The sequence below is a fragment of the Oreochromis niloticus genome, linkage group LG16, assembly GCF_001858045.2.
Source record: "Oreochromis niloticus isolate F11D_XX linkage group LG16, O_niloticus_UMD_NMBU, whole genome shotgun sequence".
In the NCBI taxonomy this organism is placed as follows: domain Eukaryota; kingdom Metazoa; phylum Chordata; class Actinopteri; order Cichliformes; family Cichlidae; genus Oreochromis; species Oreochromis niloticus.
In genome coordinates this window covers 12,683,549-12,701,802 of record NC_031987.2, presented here as the reverse complement: position 1 = coordinate 12,701,802, position 18,254 = coordinate 12,683,549, and the positions used below count along the sequence as shown (strand labels likewise).

At 39.3% G+C, this 18,254-nt stretch overlaps 2 protein-coding genes across 2 annotated transcripts in view; one reads left to right on the top strand and one right to left on the bottom strand.

Moving 5' to 3' along the window:
- The first annotated feature begins 239 nt into the window (after positions 1-239).
- myl1 (myosin, light chain 1, alkali; skeletal, fast) lies at positions 240-5,554 on the top strand. Its single transcript, XM_003445298.4, has 6 exons — positions 240-474; positions 1,151-1,178; positions 2,734-2,877; positions 3,943-4,116; positions 4,217-4,294; positions 5,009-5,554. The coding sequence occupies exons 1-6, from the start codon at positions 346-348 to the stop codon at positions 5,035-5,037; spliced, it is 582 nt and encodes a 193-aa protein (XP_003445346.1). The 5' UTR covers positions 240-345; the 3' UTR covers positions 5,038-5,554.
- Positions 5,555-5,700: 146 nt separating this feature from the next.
- The window catches only part of map2 (microtubule-associated protein 2), a 90,599-nt gene continuing 78,045 nt past the window's right edge, over positions 5,701-18,254 (bottom strand). The window contains exons 18-21 of the mRNA XM_025903717.1: positions 16,670-16,762; positions 10,447-10,528; positions 8,756-8,868; positions 5,701-7,485 (exon numbers count right to left, since the gene is read on the bottom strand). Coding sequence (XP_025759502.1) covers positions 7,264-7,485; positions 8,756-8,868; positions 10,447-10,528; positions 16,670-16,762 — 510 coding nt within the window. The 3' untranslated portion in view covers positions 5,701-7,263. The remainder of the gene's footprint in view (positions 7,486-8,755; positions 8,869-10,446; positions 10,529-16,669; positions 16,763-18,254) is intronic.

The window sequence follows — 18,254 nt, the reverse complement described above, 5'->3', positions numbered from 1 at the left end:
AGAAATGATCCAGCGGAAAGATCGCGTGGCCCCGGGTAACCTTTCACGCCGTTTCAATGTTTTCGTTTGTGATTATAGGTATATGGCTAAACACCTTCTGGCTCGTAGCCCTATATTCCAAGTTTAGAGAGAACCCCTTCACATACACACACCCCTCCCATCTGCTATCCAATCCTTACACGGGGATAGGGTTGACGGGTGGTCAAGAGGAAAAATAGTCACATATATATACGCCCCAACGGTGATTTCTTGCTCTGTGCTCAGTCTGTGCTACAGTCTTTGTGTGTCACCCGATCCGGGAATTGTCTGTGCTTCAGGGCCAAAGTAGTTCTACTATCAGCAAAAATGGCACCCAAGAAGGACGCTAAGGCTCCCGCAAAGAAAGCCGAACCTGCGCCCGCACCTGCACCAGCACCAGCGCCCGCGCCAGCCCCTGCTCCGGCAGCTCCCGCTGTCGACCTTTCCGCCATCAAGGTACAATGACCTGTGAAGGCTTAACCAGATCTACACTGGGGAGGGATGGAGATGGGGTGCTGGATACCGAGGAAGGAAGAACTGGGATTTATCTCTCTCTCTCGCTCTCTCTACTCATAAAGTTGCATGACAGAAGTAGACGGATGCAGTGTTTTTGCTAAATGGAGAAAGAGTTTGGTGGAGTGGCGGGGGAGGGACAATCACCATTTATTACATTTTTATGAATGATTTGAATATCTATAAGCTTATATGCATTTCAGAGTCAGTGAGAGCAAATGCAGGTTGGCAGGACCACAATCAAAGGTGTGCAGAGTATTGGAGAGAATGAGTGGGACCATGGATAGCGCACCATGTCCTAGATCTCTTAGACCACACCCTGGGCTCTCTGGATTGGACTATCAGAGTAGTGACTAATATGTGATGGCAATGCAGAGTGACACCAAATGTGGACATGTTAACGTAGCTAAAGATGGACCTACATATGTGGCATAATATGAAGCTAAATTTGGCAAAGAGACAGGTTTAGTTTAGATGTGATTGTTTAGGGCACAATAAATGGGAAGTGCCTGATCACGTTGTTTGAATACAAATGTGTGTGATGTTAATTACATGGCAAGTGATAACTTTTGCCTTTCCATGTTTTTTACTAAAATGTTGCTTTTATATTGGCTTGTAGGTGGAATTCAGCGCAGACCAGATTGAAGGTATGTAAAACTCAATCCACCACAGTTCTATACTGTTACATACAGTCCACAAAACTCAGCTGGCCCTCCGTCAGAGAAATCTGAAAATCTATCTTTATCATAAAATGTCACTTGCAAATTCCATCAATTTAACAACATACAGGGAGCAAAAGAGAAATAACAGAGTACAGCAATGTAAAAAAAACTACAATAGACATCACAACAGGTCTCAGCGTATTCATGACAGATGGACACCTCATTCATTTTTGTATTTTGAAATTTTGAAAACCATCAAATCCATTCTGAGTTGAATAAGAAACCACATATGTGGTTAAACATGTGGCTTCTTGTATGAAAATCACTGGCAACAAATGCATCAACTAACTGAACTCGTTAGTAAAAATAAATAGAACAACTGGTGTCAGGTTAAAAACACTCAGATTACATTTTAAAAAGCATTTTGATCACATCACAGTTTGGCTGTAAAGAGCATCATTTAATGACGAAAGGGTCGCATGTCACAAATCAAGCCAGCAAATCCCTGTGACCAGATATTAACTTTAGCTTGTTTACGAGCTTTTTAGAAGTCTGTGTCACTAGATCAGTGATAATTCATTGTGTTCCAAGAGCCAACAGCCCAAAAAAAACAAAAAAAAAAAGAGATCAGATGATTTAAAGATTGCAGAAGGAAGCACAGTAAAATGACAGTGCAGTGTTTGACAGATAGAAACACCTGTGTGCTGTTGGTTGGAACCACATGACCAAACCTGAAGTCTGGCAGGCTGCTTGTTACACTGCAGTCAGCATTCCCTACTTTTACTCAGCTCGCCCACAGAGGGCCTTGCCTTTAAAAGGAGGGGCTCATATTCTCAGCTATGTTTATCAATTCCAAGGTGGTCTTTTAAAAGAGCCCATTGCACCGCTGAGTGAGAGAGAAGGAGACAGCTGAGATGGAAATAGTATGAGGGGTGACGAGATCGGCAGGAGAGACTCTATTCAGCCAATAATACCACAACCTTTTGGGATGTCTTGCACTTGTTAGATATTTTCCTTGTCAGTTAGTAGCATAGCTGTCTCCACCTGCTGACAGGCACGCAACAGCTAAGGCTGAAATCTAAACTAGTGACTCAATTTTTTTTTTAAAAAAAGCATTTACACAAACTATAATTTCAATCTTTGAAGTAAGATGTGTTATGTTTGCATATACATACAATCAGATGACAACGCACATCACATATATTAATGAGCAACTCTGCTAGCCTATAAAATAAACATCACAAGCTTCTTTTTATACAAATATAAATGCAAAAAATATTGCAATACCTCAGATTAGTGCTATGTTTATGCAGTTAAATGTAAATGCGCTCTAAATGCAGTTCTTCAATCTTTAAATGAGTTTTTGCATTGTTGTAGTTCCTGTTTAATAAAAGAAATTCTACAGTTAGAAGGAATATAACAGAAATGTCTTACCGTCCACGATAAAGACTTAACAAACTATAACGATTATAAACTTTGAGATGAAATAAAAATGGATATTATGGATCATTAAGCTGGCAAAATCCTCTCTTGCTTGCAGACTACAGGGAGGCCTTCGGTCTGTTCGACAGGGTGGGTGACAACAAGGTGGCTTACAACCAGATTGCTGACATCATGCGCGCTCTGGGACAGAACCCCACCAACAAGGAGGTGAACAAACTGCTGGGAAACCCCTCTGCTGATGGTACAGTAATGACATTTAGTAACTGCTCCCTCACTTGATCACTTAAAGATTTGCTACAGACAAAGTTAGGGAACATGAAATACATGACTAGATTCATTCTAATCCTAATAAAGATAGGTTAACAATTTGTTTTTTGTATGGATGTCAGTATGATGTGTTGTCATCACTGGGCTAAAACAATGAACATTACTAACTGAGCCATAGTACAAAAGGCTAATTTGTCTAAACTGATGTTAATAATATGTGTGGTAAACATTAATGGATAGCTCTGGGTTTTTTGGTAAAATATGCAAAAGAGGTGTACAGTGCTGCTGTCAAACACAAACGATAGCAAGTGTTAGAGAGAAATTATCAGTAGCTGTTTTTTTGACTGGAAGCAGTCATGTTCAAAGAATTGAGAAATGATAGTCTGCTCATCAAAAGTTTCTTATATTGTGGACAGATCTGTGCCTTTGAGGAAATGGCATAATAAATTGTTTATGCTGCCAGCTAGTGGTCAACACCGTCATATTCATTCATAAACTTTCCCAAGCTGTGAAGTGTAGCACAGAGCTATGCAATACATGCTCACACTTGTCCACGTCTTGTATTTTTCATTACAAAACGTAGCCTGTAGCTGATGTAATACTTTTTTGTTTGTTTTTAATCACACACACTTTGTCTTCTAAACTAACAGAAGAACTATATTATTATAGTGGTTAACATATTTGCCTAAGACGAGAAAGATCCCTGGTTCAAGACCAGGAGGAGACAAATCCCTGGAAGGGCATGTGGTATAAAAACTTATGCTAAATCCAATATGTGAATCTGCTATGGCAGCCCCTTGTGAATAAGGGAGCAACTGAAAGAAGACAGATGATGGTGTAGGTGCAGATTTGTGCAAACTCAAGACTGCAATCAAGATCAAAATGACAAATGACCTAATACATAAATAAACAAAGTAATAAATGTGCCTTAAAATAGAACCGCACTGTGCTCAATCATGAACCTGCTGAAGCTCTAGAACACTGAGCCTCCCTTTAGTGTCACCTCTAGATCCAACTTACTCTACCTCCTTTCATGCAGACATGGCCAACAAGAGAGTAGAGTTTGAGGGCTTCCTGCCCATGCTCCAGGCCATCATCAACAGCCCAAACAAGGCAGGATTTGAAGACTATGTTGAGGGTCTGCGCGTCTTCGACAAGGAGGGCAACGGCACAGTGATGGGTGCTGAGCTGCGTATTGTCCTGTCAACACTCGGTGAGTCAGCCTAGGATGCGTTTCCTTCGATCTGTTCAGGTGCGTGCCCGAGTCACTTTGTGTGTTGTTAATATCAGATGTCCTCTGCCTGCCCCTGCAGGAGAGAAGATGACAGAGGCTGAGATTGACGCTCTCATGGCAGGACAAGAGGATGAGAACGGCTGTGTCAACTATGAGGGTGAGCCACACAGTCCAACAACAGCTACATAAAAACATGATGATACTATTACTGCTGCTGATAGTATTCACACTGTTCATAATAATTATTAATTCTATTATTAGAGATTATTTTTATCTTATGTGAGAATTACTTTACAAGTTTTGCTTAATCCCATCTGTGAGAACTATTAGACTCCTTCTATCTTGGAGCTTCACATCCCTGATGATGTCGTTGCTTTTCTTTGATATTAATAGAAGTGTTGAATCCAGACTTTTTGGAGTTAACACACAGTATCTTAGCCTCTTCTGAGTCTCTTTTATAGCCTTAAAGAAGTGACTGTCAAACCTTTTCTAGTGTCATCTGTTCTCTAGACAAAAAATTGTAGCTTAATAGATGAAGCTATTATAGACAGTACAAACTCTCATACTTTAAATGCTGTGAATCACAGAAAACAATATCTTAGAAACAACCACAGCAGAGATAGTTTCTTACTTTGTGATTTGCTCATAAAATGTAAACAGCAAAGAGCAAAGTGCTTTTTATCAGCAAAGAAAATGTAGTGAATGATGAGGGTGTTAACAGAGAAACTGCAGTGTCAGTATTCACATTTACTGAATTAAACGTATGTTTATTTCATGGAAGTTTGAGAATGTATTTTTCTTCCAGTTCACTCAGTTTTCCTCTTCTTTTCTTGTTTTTTTTCCGGTCTCCCGCCCCGGCCTTCACCTGCAGCCTTCGTCAAGCACATCATGTCTGTGTAAGGACCCTGCCACCGTGGTGGTGAGCATTGTACATGTGCAGACCCCATGGTGTCGCTGCATTCGCTCGCTGCTTCCTGTACCATCTGTGGAAGCAGGGGGATCAAAGGACTATGAGATATCATTTCCTGAATCCTTGTTTTATTTTTTCAACATTTTCTTTTTCCTCTTTTGTCCAAACTGGTGCTTTTTATTTTCCTCTCTTCCTCCTCCTGTCACTTGGAAAGCTATCCTGATTACTCATGAGGTGCTTCTTTCGTTATCTTCACCAAAATCCCGCAGTGTCATTGGGGTTTATATTCGTCACAGAGGAACAGTGATGGATGGGAAGGCGGAATAACGATGACCATCCCTCCCCACTTACTGCCTGTCTGGCTCTCTATCTGCCAGTAAAGTGACTCGTTTGGCCCAGGACTGGCCATCAAAATGAATTCAATCCTCTTCCAATCTAACCTTCCCTAAGTCTTAACTTATTGTATCCTCTGCCATTTCACAATAAACTTTTCACACTCCCATTTAATTTCCCTCTTTTTGACTCCGTGTGTTGTACGCTGATATTTGGACATTTATTTTAAGCCACATGTTTTCAAAAGGAAGTGGTTTGACATTTTGAATTTATATACGCGGTTCTTTTTCTGGTTAGCGGAAAAGAAAACAAGTATGGCACTTTTTTCCCATTTTTTGGTCGTTTTATTGTCATTAATTATTGTAACTGGTGTCATATCAACAAGAGAAAAACTGCGTACATCTACTTGACCTTTTAAATACATTTACAGTTGCTGTAGGTTGGAGTAGGAGGTGGGGAAGGGGCACACAGAGATGGGGAATGCAGAAAAAACACAGAAGCAAACAAACAGTTGCAGGTGAGGGCAGTAAGTAGTAGGCAGGAGGCAGGGCATACCACAAATGGTGTCTGAAAAAGAAACTAGATCACCCAAACACTTTTTTTTTTCCTAACAGACATAACAGGAGTTGACTGAGCTTTCTTTTATTTTTCTCCATTTAGAGTCTTTTTAACTTTTAGGATTTTTCAAAATATTTTTGTCCAATTTATTCTCCCACATATTGCAACAAAACATCCAGATACGGTAGCGTCCGCTGTAAAACAGCAGGGGACCTGCACCAAAAAGCACACGCACAGACAGATTTCAGAGTAGCTGCATCTTCTGCTAAATATCAGGTCGCAAATTGTAGCATCTCCTCTGTGGTTCCGGCAGTCCCGATGAGGGCAATGTCAGCCTATAATACTGGAGAAATGTCAGTACTGTTTATTCTTGTGAGCTGCGTCTGAACAGACTTTCCTTTTGAGGATGTTTGTCGAATGAGTGCCAGTGTTTAATACTGCTGTGATGTATGGACAGGCTTCTGCGTTGAACCGCTGAGCAGGTGCAAGTGTGTGATGCACTTTGACATGACTGAGATGCATTCTTTAGCAACACCAAATCAGCTGTCTGACACTGTCACCAAGCATTACACTGTAAACAACTATCAACTACAAAACATGAACTTGTTTAATTTTTATCCAATAAATGAGGAAATAACTTACTAAAATCCTTATTTTAAATTACAAAATAGCCTCTTTTAAGACTTGAATCCATACATGCTCGTGGTAACATGACCTAGTTGCTTGCATAAATGCAATTTTACAGATTTTCTAGCCATTTTGTCACTTCCTTTTAAAATGTTTTCAGGACATGTAGATGGCAAAGAACCTTTATTTTATACATGTTTCTATATATATTTGATAAATATATTATATATTGGATGACAAGAATGACTTGCAGTAAGGATGCGTGTTTTGATAGGGTGTCCATGCACGTTTACTGAACAAGAGCAATACGTGCGGTATGGTGTAGTGGTTGTCGCGTTATTTCTTATTCAAAGTAGAAAAAAGGCTGTTGCTTCTTCAACACTGATCCAAGACCAGTAAAGCCAATCTTTTGTCCCCACTATTTAGAGGATACGGCAAACTTTTCTTTGCAACATCATTCAAAACGAGGGAGATCGAAATCAATCAGAAATAGCACGTTTGGGTTTAAAATAGACAGAAAACAGAATAAATAGGACCAAAGTACAGTAGCTCCTACTTTGAGTCTCTACTTAGAACCGGTTTAGCTGAGTAGTAGCGGTAATCAGTCAGCCTTAGGGTGGCAGGAGAGGACAGAAAAGTTTGAATGGATTAGGATGAGGACGTCTTGGGTGCAGAGCAGCGATCCAGAGATCCAGTGTTCACAAACCCTGCTTGGCCAGAGCTGCAGTGACATCCTCCGCCAAGGTTGCTAACTGTGGGGAATCCATCATGTTGAGACTCCCGGAGGATGATAGATGGCTTTCGCGGATGCGGTGGGGAGACACTGAGCCAGACAGACCAGGTGACTGGATGATGATCTCGGCTCCATGATCTACTCGGGCCTTGGCATTGTCCCGAAATGTCAACCTGTGGCTTTCAATCTGTTAAAGGCAGATGGTGTGATGTGAGAAGCGGATAGGGGAAAAACAACGTCAGACATCATATGAATATGAATATTGATTTACTTTAGAAACAGCTTTAGAACAAGTGGAAAACTCCCATGCCTCCAGAGGATTACTGATCACTTATTAAGAGCAGTCATGTATGGACTGATGTATATACTATACCTTTGCTGCTAAAGGAATACAGCAAGTTTTTGGAAGATTGGCCTGGTGGAAACACTGTTTTGTAATAAGATTTCAACTTAATTGACTACAGAACTATGGAAACCAATAGTTAAGATGCACACACACAATGATGTGAGAGACTGATGGTCATACAGAAAATGATTATTTCAAGTTATTGCTACTACAGAAAAGTTTTCCAGGGCTCTGCAGTCATGTGAAAAACTAAGTACAACCCATGGTATCTTCTAGAACCACCTTTAGCAGTAATAATCTTAAGTAATAATTTTCTGCACGACTTCCTCATTCTCTCACGTCATTGTGGAGGAATTTTGACCTACTCTTCTCTACGTTGCATCAGTTCATTGTGGTTTTTTCAGAGATTCTGTTACCGATTTTCTGGTTTTCTTGTTCTTAGTTTTTCACATGACTGCAGAGTCCTGGAAAACCTTTTTTCTGGTTTGTAATGCAACAAGATCGTTGTCTAGTTGCATTACCCAGTTTCAGCCAAGCTTTAACTGTCAGACAGATGGCCTCACATAGAGTACTTATACTGAGGAGTTCACGGTCGACCGACTGAGTGCAAGGTGCCCAAGTCCTGTGGCAAAAACAAACCCAAATCATCACACCACCATGCTTGACAACTGATATAAGGTGCTTGCGCTGATATGCTGTGCTTTGGTTTTGACTACATGGAACATTATACATTACAGTTAAACATCTAAATGATGTCTGATTGAAGTACACTGCTCTAGAAGTCTTGCAGGTTTAGATGCAACCTGAGCTTGGTTGCTATGTTCTTTGTAGAGAAAAGCTTTCTCCTGACAACCTTCCAGACAAGACGTATCTGTGCAATCTTTTTCTAATTGTACTGTCATGAACATTGAGTCTGAGATGTAGGCCTTGGGCTTTTTTTGCAATTTCTCTGACTACTGCACAGCCTGAGATTGGGGTGAATGTCGAGTAAAAGAAGAGTAAAGGCTATTACTTATGAGAGCTTATATTTAAATTGATGAGTAGGACAATCTCTCAATAACTTGATGTTTTCCCTTAAATGGCTGATTAGAAGCATGGAGCTGACACTCACCGTGACGTGGCCTCCACCAGGAATGTGGTGAGCATTTTCCAGGGAACCCACCTTTGCTTGGGCTTTGTCTTTGAAGTCCAACTTCACACTCTCGATACGCACATTACCACCTCCTGTTTAAAAGCAGAAGAAGTGTAAAAACTATTAAGTGATAATAGAGCTATATTCATTTTAAGTATTTATTTCAATTTTGAAATTGAAACAGCATCAAGAGAAAAACAAAATGTGAATACTTAGTCACCAAATATCCACCTAATATCTACTCAAGACTCACCCACCTTATTAAGAAGTTATTAAAGGTCAGATGAGAGAGTGAGGTTAAAAATTGTGCAGAGTTAAAGTATGAAACCCCAGTAGCTTCCCAATGAGAGTTTAGGAATAGACGAAAGACTGTAAAAAACATGGCAGAATGAACAGCAGGTGGCGCTGCAGGACAGTCCAATACTCTTTATGGGTAAATAAAAAGGGGATTCCATATTTCTGCAGGGGGCTTTGGTGCCAAAGTACTGGTAGTGCAACTAAATCTTTCCAGTTGGAAATTCGGAAAATGATTTAAAAGCCCAATTCAGATAAATATAAGCACAAGTTCTGTGCAGTTATCCGGAAGAATAAAAAAATAAAACTACTTTTCTGGCATCTAATAATTATGATTTAGATTTTAATTGTAGAGGTTTTAATATGACTGTCACAGAGCATCACACTGCCCAATAGCATCAGGGAATTTATTTTGCTGTATTAATGGAAATAAAATTTTCAAACTTACCAACAGCAACCCTAAAACCAATATGCAAGTTTTCTTTTAGTGCAAGTCCTATGGATTTAGGCATGTTAAGGCATTACTGTGAAGGCAATTTATTACTTTCCATTTCAGTGATTTGGATGAAAAAACATCAAATTGAATGTAAAACCCTCTCCAGGTTTGATCTAACCCAATTTATTAACATCATATCCCACACTCTAACACTCAAGGTATAAAGACAAATTTCAGCAATGCTGCCAGGAACCAAAACACCTCCTACATTCGGCCACCTGCGGACACATCTATCAGGCTGTCAGTTTACTGCTTGCTTCCACTGTTGTTGCGTATTTAGATACAGATTGGTCCTGGAGCTGCATCTGATTGACATGTTATTTCAGGAGTTAAGAAGAAAAAACTGCCAAATGAATACATACATTTACATAGGGTTGCAAATTCTTTGTCTAACAAATACAAGAAAACAGGTCTTAGAACATCTAATCTGTGGAGCTCCCTGTCCCCTGGTCTTATTGTGATAAGACCAGGTGGAAGTGCACTGGGGTTTACCTGGCATCGTAAGCCAGCAGCATGAAACAGAGTTAGGTGATGAATGTTGAACTCAACACTGTTTACCTGTCTGGCTTGTCTGCTCTGCACTTCCTTATCTCACTAAAAGAAAGAATGGGAGCATGCAGTTCATCTTATCTACTCACATTTTTAGCTTCACATGCAGTCATACCTTGAGGCTTTCCGGTATAACCACAGTCTGAACTCAAAAGCTCATGAAATTTAGATAAATTGCTCAAGTGTATCTAAGCAGTTCGACGGACTCCTGGACATCCCACATATAAAATTCATATTTTAAGGTAAGTGACTGCAGCAGCAACCTTCTGGTCACAGCAAACTCACTGCACTGCAGTGTTGTCCTCTTTGTAGGGGAACTGCAAACCTTTACCTGGCCGATGATGGATGTTGTCTAGAGAGCCACACTTGGAGGTCACATGGCTCAAGTCAATCTTCTTGTTCTGTATTTGTACCTGGAAGGAACACAGTCAGGAAAAGGCAAGTTTAGAGCCCACAGTTCACAGTAAGGTAAGATCATCAGATCCCCTTTTGATTTATCAAGAGGAATACATCTGATCTAGATTGTACCTGTAACCGAAGCAACCTGTTTTTAAGTTGTAAGTACATCTTGAAAATAATTTGTCCCATTTAGAAAACTGAACAGATACACATAACAGTGAGAAGTGTAAGGCAAAGAGAGGGCAGGGACACACCGAGGAGGTCTGAGGAGCAACCCGCAGAGAAATGTGTAAGGAGTAAACTGATGAGACAGCAAACATAAAGCTTTAAACACAGCACGATGAACAAGGACAGATACACCACATCCTGAGATGAATCACTCAGACACGCCTGTGGTCAGCAACCTTTGCCATGTCGCTGATTTAGTACAAATGTCTTTTGTAACCAGTGATTTTGTGTCCCTTAATTTCAACCCTCTTTACAAGGCCCGAGACACAAAATGACAGAAAAGGTGAGATGACACATAGAAAGTCACATAAAAAAAAACTCCACACCACAAGCACACAATACAGTATGGGGCCTTTACCTACAATATACCTTGTTGTGGCCTTATTGTTTTGTGAAGCTGTGGACTGATAAAGAACACCAAGTCTCTTACACATGCAACAGACTAGCAAAAGTATACCATATGAGTTTTAAAGAGAAGAGATTATAAGTGCTTTGTGTCAGCGTGGGTGAACATCAGGCTACTGTCTGGCACATCGCTCCTGTAGTAATGTCACTTAGGCATCTGTTAACCCCACTGTTGATGTTCTTCATTTGTATGGCATGTGTTGATTTCTTACATAACAGTACCTTTTGCAAATGCAAATTCTTGACCTATTCATATAACTGAACATAAACCAGATACAGTGGAACCCCGACTTACGAAATTAATTCGTTCCAGAGGGTCTTTCGTAAGTCAAAATTTTCGTAAGTCGAAGCACCTTTTTCCATCGCCTTTTGAGTGAGGCGATGCTCGCTGAAGACGAAGTTCTTGGTGGAGGCTGAAGAAAGCATATGTATGCATGCATACATACGGACGTGTACATGTACATAACATTATGGAATTTAATTCTAAACATTAAAACTAAAACTTACATTTACGTTAATTAATGTACATGCGTACACTGTGCAATGATATTTAACAATTTTTTTATTTTTTTTATTTAATGATATTAACATTTTTTTAAACTCGCTCATATTTATGCCTTATGCCGGCCCCATTATGAATGAACGATAGGCTAATTGCAAACGAAAAGCACACGAAATAGCGCACTGCAACAACAATACGTCTTTCACGTGGAACAGCGAAACGCATTTCGCAAACGTATTTCGTTACACGGGCATTTTTTTTCGTACCATGGGCAAAAATATTGCCGTTAAGTGCCTTCGTAACTTGAATTTTTCGTTAAATGGGGTCTTCGTAAGCCGGGGTTCCACTGTACATGCATTTTTCTTCAGATGCGCTTGATTGCTTATTTTATCATTTCTACTAAGAAGTGAAAACACCAATCAGACACAACATTAAAAACCATCTTTCTGAAGGTCTTTGTACAAAGCACCTTGGACCCATTAGGGCTTATGGAGGCCCTGTATGATGATGGTAGTGGGTCCTTTACGGTCCTTTGGTGTGCTGGAGTCTCTGTGGATCAAGTTTCTTCTGTGTGCTGCAGGGATCTTGGAGCCAGGGTCAACACCTTGGACTTTTGGTCTCTTAAAGTCATTGCTGAAGAGTTTTTGTGACCTGGTGGAGCACATTGGTCTGCTGGGAAAGGCCGCTGCCACTGCAAAAGGCTAGTATGCCTGTTTATGTAGGTTATATATATGTCAAAGTATCATTGATGAACACAAGGATCCAAAGTCTTTAACAGTAAGAACCTTCATTAATTGCACATTTTTCATAACAAGATTACTAAACAATTATAACACTTTTCGTAATAACACTGCGATACATGTTTTTTTATTTAAGCAATCAGTGGGCTTAATGTTGCGGATGATTGGTGTAGATTTTACACATTAGCAGAGTAGTATGATATCCATTTTTAATTGTTTCTCAAAAGAGAACTGCGATAATTGAGTGTTTGCATGCATAATCTGGAGAAATGACATTGTTTTCTTTATTTATATCAAATGTAATAAAGATGTTCTGACTAATAGTTAATTATGGCTCTAATTTTTTCAAACCTTTGCCTCAGTTTTCTAGTGAGTTTTTTTTAAGTCTAATTTATCAGAGGCATTACAACTGGCTCTTTCATACACTGACGGGAGCTGATGTAATCTCCAAATATAATAATTTGCAACAGAGGGAAGAGTAAAGAGCACTTCTCATGAAATTATGCACAGTTATATGCAACAATTTTTAGTAATGTTTGATTGCAATGGTAATCTGCAATTTAATGTCCTTACGTTCAGCAACTCAGCCATCCACCCCTCTCCACCTTCGCTCTCCTGAGCGACCTTAACTTGTGCTGGGCTTGTCCCAAAAACCTGCAGAAACTGTCAGTTGAGCGGCTGTGATTCAAAGTGACCAGTCTGCCTTTGTGCCATTCTTCACTTGATGTGTACTGACACTCTATTTGAGGCTCTCGAAACTAAGACGCTGCAATATATGAGCAAATGTGCTACCACGTGTCTCTTTAAGTTGACGTCGGATTTCTGCAGATAATTAAAGACGAGCGATTACACGTAAAATGTAAGAATACAGAATAATATACACAATGCCAACTCTGATTTCACTACTTTGAGGCCGCTATTGTAAAACTGGGCACAAAATAATAGCTATTTCTTGTTACACAACAGATAAATTTAATCACTACAGTCACCTGAACAGATAATATCTGCTGTGCCAAAAGCATTGACCTTATAAATGTTCCTGGCACTACTTTTTTCAGCTGCTGTAGCAACAATCAAATAAAAAGAGCTTTTATGGGAACAGATCATTCTGAGGGAAGTGATATAAAGTCAAGAGATAAGTTTTAACTGTCTCATTGTTATTAGGCTTGCGTAACTGTGCATTGTTAATGTGCATTAGTCAAATCAGAAACTGCAGATGGAGTGCACACTATACCTGCTGCCTTCAGATGGCTGTAATCAGTCTTAATCAAGTGCTTCATGCAGCGTGCTACCTGTTGTGGATGAGAGATGCTGGCAAGAGTTTTGCTAGCAATGAGTGGGCTAATTTTGTTAAGCACTAAGTCTACTTTCTCTTCTGTGTGTTTCTGCATATGAAGAAGAAAGCCTTTATTAGCTTTATTGTCATCGTACATAAAGAAAAATTCAATAAGATTTGACGAGCTTCTCTGTCCAGTAAAAAACACAATAAAGGATTAGAAAAGCATTAAGCATAAAATGTGTAACAAACATGAATATGTACAAGCAGGAAGGATCTTTTGGTACCAGAAGCTTTCTGGGTTTATTTGTTTTGTTTTTGGACTTGTAGTCCAAGCAGGCTGTGTCTGCATGCAGTTACAAAGTCAAGATGGGGATCAAAAAGACATTGCATTTGGTGAAATGCAATACTGAAACCACTGGCTATCATCTGACGAAGACTTAGCTTTTTATTCGCTTTTTTAAAACATGCCCGCATTTGAAAAGGATATATTTTTTCTAATCTCCTGATATCTTGGCAACATCTTAAGGGCAATATTGGCTACTACCCTTAGAATCTAAGTCAGCAGACTAGCCGAATGTCAGGTTCTGGAGGCAGACACGTTCAGCCCTTGGTATCATTACTTGCAGGACACAAACCACTGGTGGAGAATAATGCGAAGATGCAGAGCAGTCTGGTAAGAGCACCGCAAATGAATGAGTGACCAAACAATAAACTGAAAAACAGTAAGGCAAAATGAAAATACAGGAAAACACAGAGGAAACACAGCACAGCACGACACATAAATAATACCGACAACAACACTGACACAATGGGCTTGCAGCACAAGACTCACGTTTCCACCTCCTGCCGAGTAGCCACGCCTGTCCAAGGACCCACACCTAGACTGAACATGGCTATAGTCCAGTTTAACACTGGGGATGAGAACCTGCAGGGTGGAGGTGAGGAATGAGGTGGGAAAACGCTTGGGCTTAAGTCTCTTAAACACTTTGTATACTCCCACTGTTTAAATAGATGTCTGACTCTGTTTGGCGGTACAATTGGACTAGTGGTTTCCCTGTTGCCCAGGACAAACATCACTCAACTGATACGATCACTTTAAGCTCAGAGGAAAAGACAATTTGATCTGACTACATGTCTCATGGCGTGAGCTTAGACAGTCTGTGAGCCTGGGTTATGTACCAAAATGCAACAACTGATGAACCTTTAGAAGCTAAAAACACAAATTGAAAGTTCTTTGATTTGAGGCCACTACTTTAGGGATTGAGGATGATGAATATGTGAGTGTGCTGTGACGTGTGCTGACTCTCTGTAGCTGCAAGGAGAAAAAGCAGGAGTGAGATGCAGACAAAGCAGAGTTGGAACAGTACTGAAACAACAAATAAATAGCTTCATTTTTACACGACAGCACAGCAAAAGCAATGGGGGTTTACACCAGATAAAAAAATGACAGTGCATACACTTCTTACACATTTTGTGAATTAGAAAAGATGAGGACAACGGAGACTTTCGGGTATGTGGCCTCTGAACTGTTTTCACCGCTTAATGAAACACAAGCAGTGCTTTCAAATATACGCACATCTGTTCAAAGAATATGGGAGACATTCAGTCCCAGTTCAAAACATTGCTGGAGCAATGCTAATGTGCCGATGGGCTCAAGGCAACCAGAGACAATAAAGAACATATAAAGTATATCTCATTTAAAGGGTATTTATGATTCGGGGGATCAGACATCCTTTCTTATGCTATATTGAGAATTTCTTTAATATGCAACAGACAGATACAAAGAGGAAGTGTTTTCATTCAGTTCTCAAGTAGCACAAGGTTTTCTGCTGTTACTTCCCTTCAAACATCGGGTATGCGCAAGCGGTCTCATTAAACAGCTCCTGTGACCTATAAATGGACATCGAACCATAATTTTCTACCCACTGCCAGTAAAATGTTACACTATCAATAACATTTTAATAGCTAAATAAAACAGATAATTTATTTCCCTTCTTTAAAAGAGGAATTATTTTTGTCTTTCTTCTTAATGCAACCTAAACACAACGTAGCAAACTAAATGAATAATGAGAGCAGATTATTCACGCTTGTAACACCACAGAATATCCACAAGATATGCAAACCTTGCCTTGCCACAAAGCACCATCACTATAGCATAGCATGTGACCTATTGTATCTCATGTAACCTAGAATTGTGGGATAAACTAGAGTGAGGAAACAAGCATTTTATGTACCCTCAGAAGGAAATAAATGGAGGAAAAAGGGGAAAAAATAAGCAAGAGGATAGAAAGAAAAAGAGCACTCAAGTATGTGTACTAACACAACTAGTGGGAAATTTCTGGGGAAGGAAAAACACATTTAATCTATTGTCGACTCACTATTATTTGTATTATTCTATACGAAATGTAGGACTAGACCTAATACACACAATAGTATGGGATTAAATGTCAAACTAATCACACATGACAGGGATTTTGTGGGGTAAAGTGCTAAAGAAAAGTTAGGCTACAGTATTTATATGGATCCAACAGGACTGCATGTTCAAATATATTTTAGCAGTTTAGATAAGGCTATGGTCAACTGAGTGGATCTTTCTCTTAACCATCAGGTCATTTTTGTGCTAGACAGTCGGCTAAATATTAGAAATAAGTCAGAAGCATGCATCCTCCTTGTTATGTTGTTGTTGGTCGTTCACAATGCCAGTAATATATAACCTATAATACATTTGTCAGCCCTTGAACTATAGGTGAAAAGAGACAACTGTATCTAAAATTAAAAAGCGAGAGCCAAACTACAGTGAAAAGGGGGGTAAAATACAAACTAGCTCACTTCGATACTATTAACCTACCCATATACTGCACAACACAACAAGAAGCAACATGTTGTACACTACCTAAAGAGATACAAATCAAAATATTTATTGGGAATTGGACTAACTAGGATTATATAAGGCATTCACCAATCCTCTTAATGAGGAAGGCAAAGCTTGAAGGGTACATACATTGGCTCCACGAGGAGAGTGCTTCAGATTATCCTTGGAGCTGCACTTTGACAGTGATGGGCTGAAGTCCTGCCTCTTGTTTAAAATATGAATCTATGGAAACATGCAGAGATATATGGACCTCTTAAATGGTAGATAGGAATGACTGTGCATTATCTTAGTATGCTTGATCGCACTGTCTAATACTCTACGGACTACAGGATACTGATGATCAGCATACTGAAAAGAGTGTCAGTGCACACATTTCTATTGTTTTGGAGCATGATTAATACTTTAAAGAATGAGAAATCACAAGGTTGTGTTTTCTTTAACTGTTTTCTGTACCTCTTGCATTCATGTTAAATAAATAAATACAGTTTTTCAATTTTCTTCCCATGAATCATCAATCTGCCAACCAGAGTATTTGTTTGAGTTCTCTTTATGCAAAGTCTCAAGCCAACCCACATTTCTATAAATTTTCTTTCACTTTGAAGCCAGACTTTCTTGTAATGGTCCTGCGCAATAGTTCACCAGGCTTTCCAGAGATCTTTCATAGTTTTAATAAATAATTTCAGCATAAATAAGGCACCTAACTCAAGAGATGGACCCAGGTATTATCGACAAATAACAGACAACTTTCAAAGAATAAATACATAAATGAATTGATAAAATAAATACATTAATGAAATTGTATCTTTAGGTTCTTTCTTACTAGCAGGTTTTCACAAAAAAACATCTCAGCATGGTGTGTAGTGTGTTCTTAAAAAAAATTGAGGAAACTGCACAAGAAGAAGACTATTTGAACACATGAACAGTATCAGAAAGTCAAAATTCCATCATAAACCTGACACATGACCCGAGAGATTCATCTGGTCTTTCAGTTGATCCGTCTACTGTTTACCTATTACTTATAAGAATTGGTCTCAATGAAAGGTTTGTTGCCAAGAAGCCATTCGTAAGGAAGAAAATAACAAACATGATGAACCTACTGACTATTGGTTCAAATAGTCAGTAGGTACAATAGTGAGTGTCTATAGCAATCTCTAAAAATTCTTTGAGGCTTGTAGCGTTTTGATCCACAATGCCATAGCATCTGGAAAGCATTTGATTGGCAATGGCTTCCTTATCCAAAATGAAAACGATCCCAAACACACTGCCAATGCAATAAAAGCATAACCAAATAGAAAAACACACAATGGAACTCTATCAGTCGGGGATTTGCCTCCCCAGAGTCCAGACCTCAACTTTATTGAAGCAATGTAGGAACATCTTGACAGAGATTAGAGCAAAAGGCAGCCAACATCCAAAGAAGAGCTTTGACTGTTCTTCAAGAAGCCTGGAGAACTATTCCTGAACACTACTGAAAGAAAGGTTGCCTTAGAGTTCAGGCTGTGTTGAAGTATAAAGGTGGGCATACTAAATGTTGACTTAGAATTGTACAAACTCAGTTTTTGTTTTTTATACCATATGTTTGCACACATTTCAATAAATCATTGTACATATTTCCCAAATGAGGGGTGGCTTAAGACTTTTCCTCAGTACTGTACAATTTCAACATGACGATCACTAAGATATTAAGAAAAAAAAGAAAAACACTGCCTTTTGA

Bases quoted from the DNA above. Each gene is read 5' to 3' on its own strand.
- myl1 (XM_003445298.4), top strand. From the start codon at position 346: ATGGCACCCAAGAAGGACGCTAAGGCTCCCGCAAAGAAAGCCGAACCT. The intron at 475-1,150 runs GTACAATGACCT...ATTGGCTTGTAG, and splicing joins TCGACCTTTCCGCCATCAAG to GTGGAATTCAGCGCAGACCA. The intron at 4,295-5,008 runs GTGAGCCACACA...CTTCACCTGCAG, and splicing joins CGGCTGTGTCAACTATGAGG to CCTTCGTCAAGCACATCATG.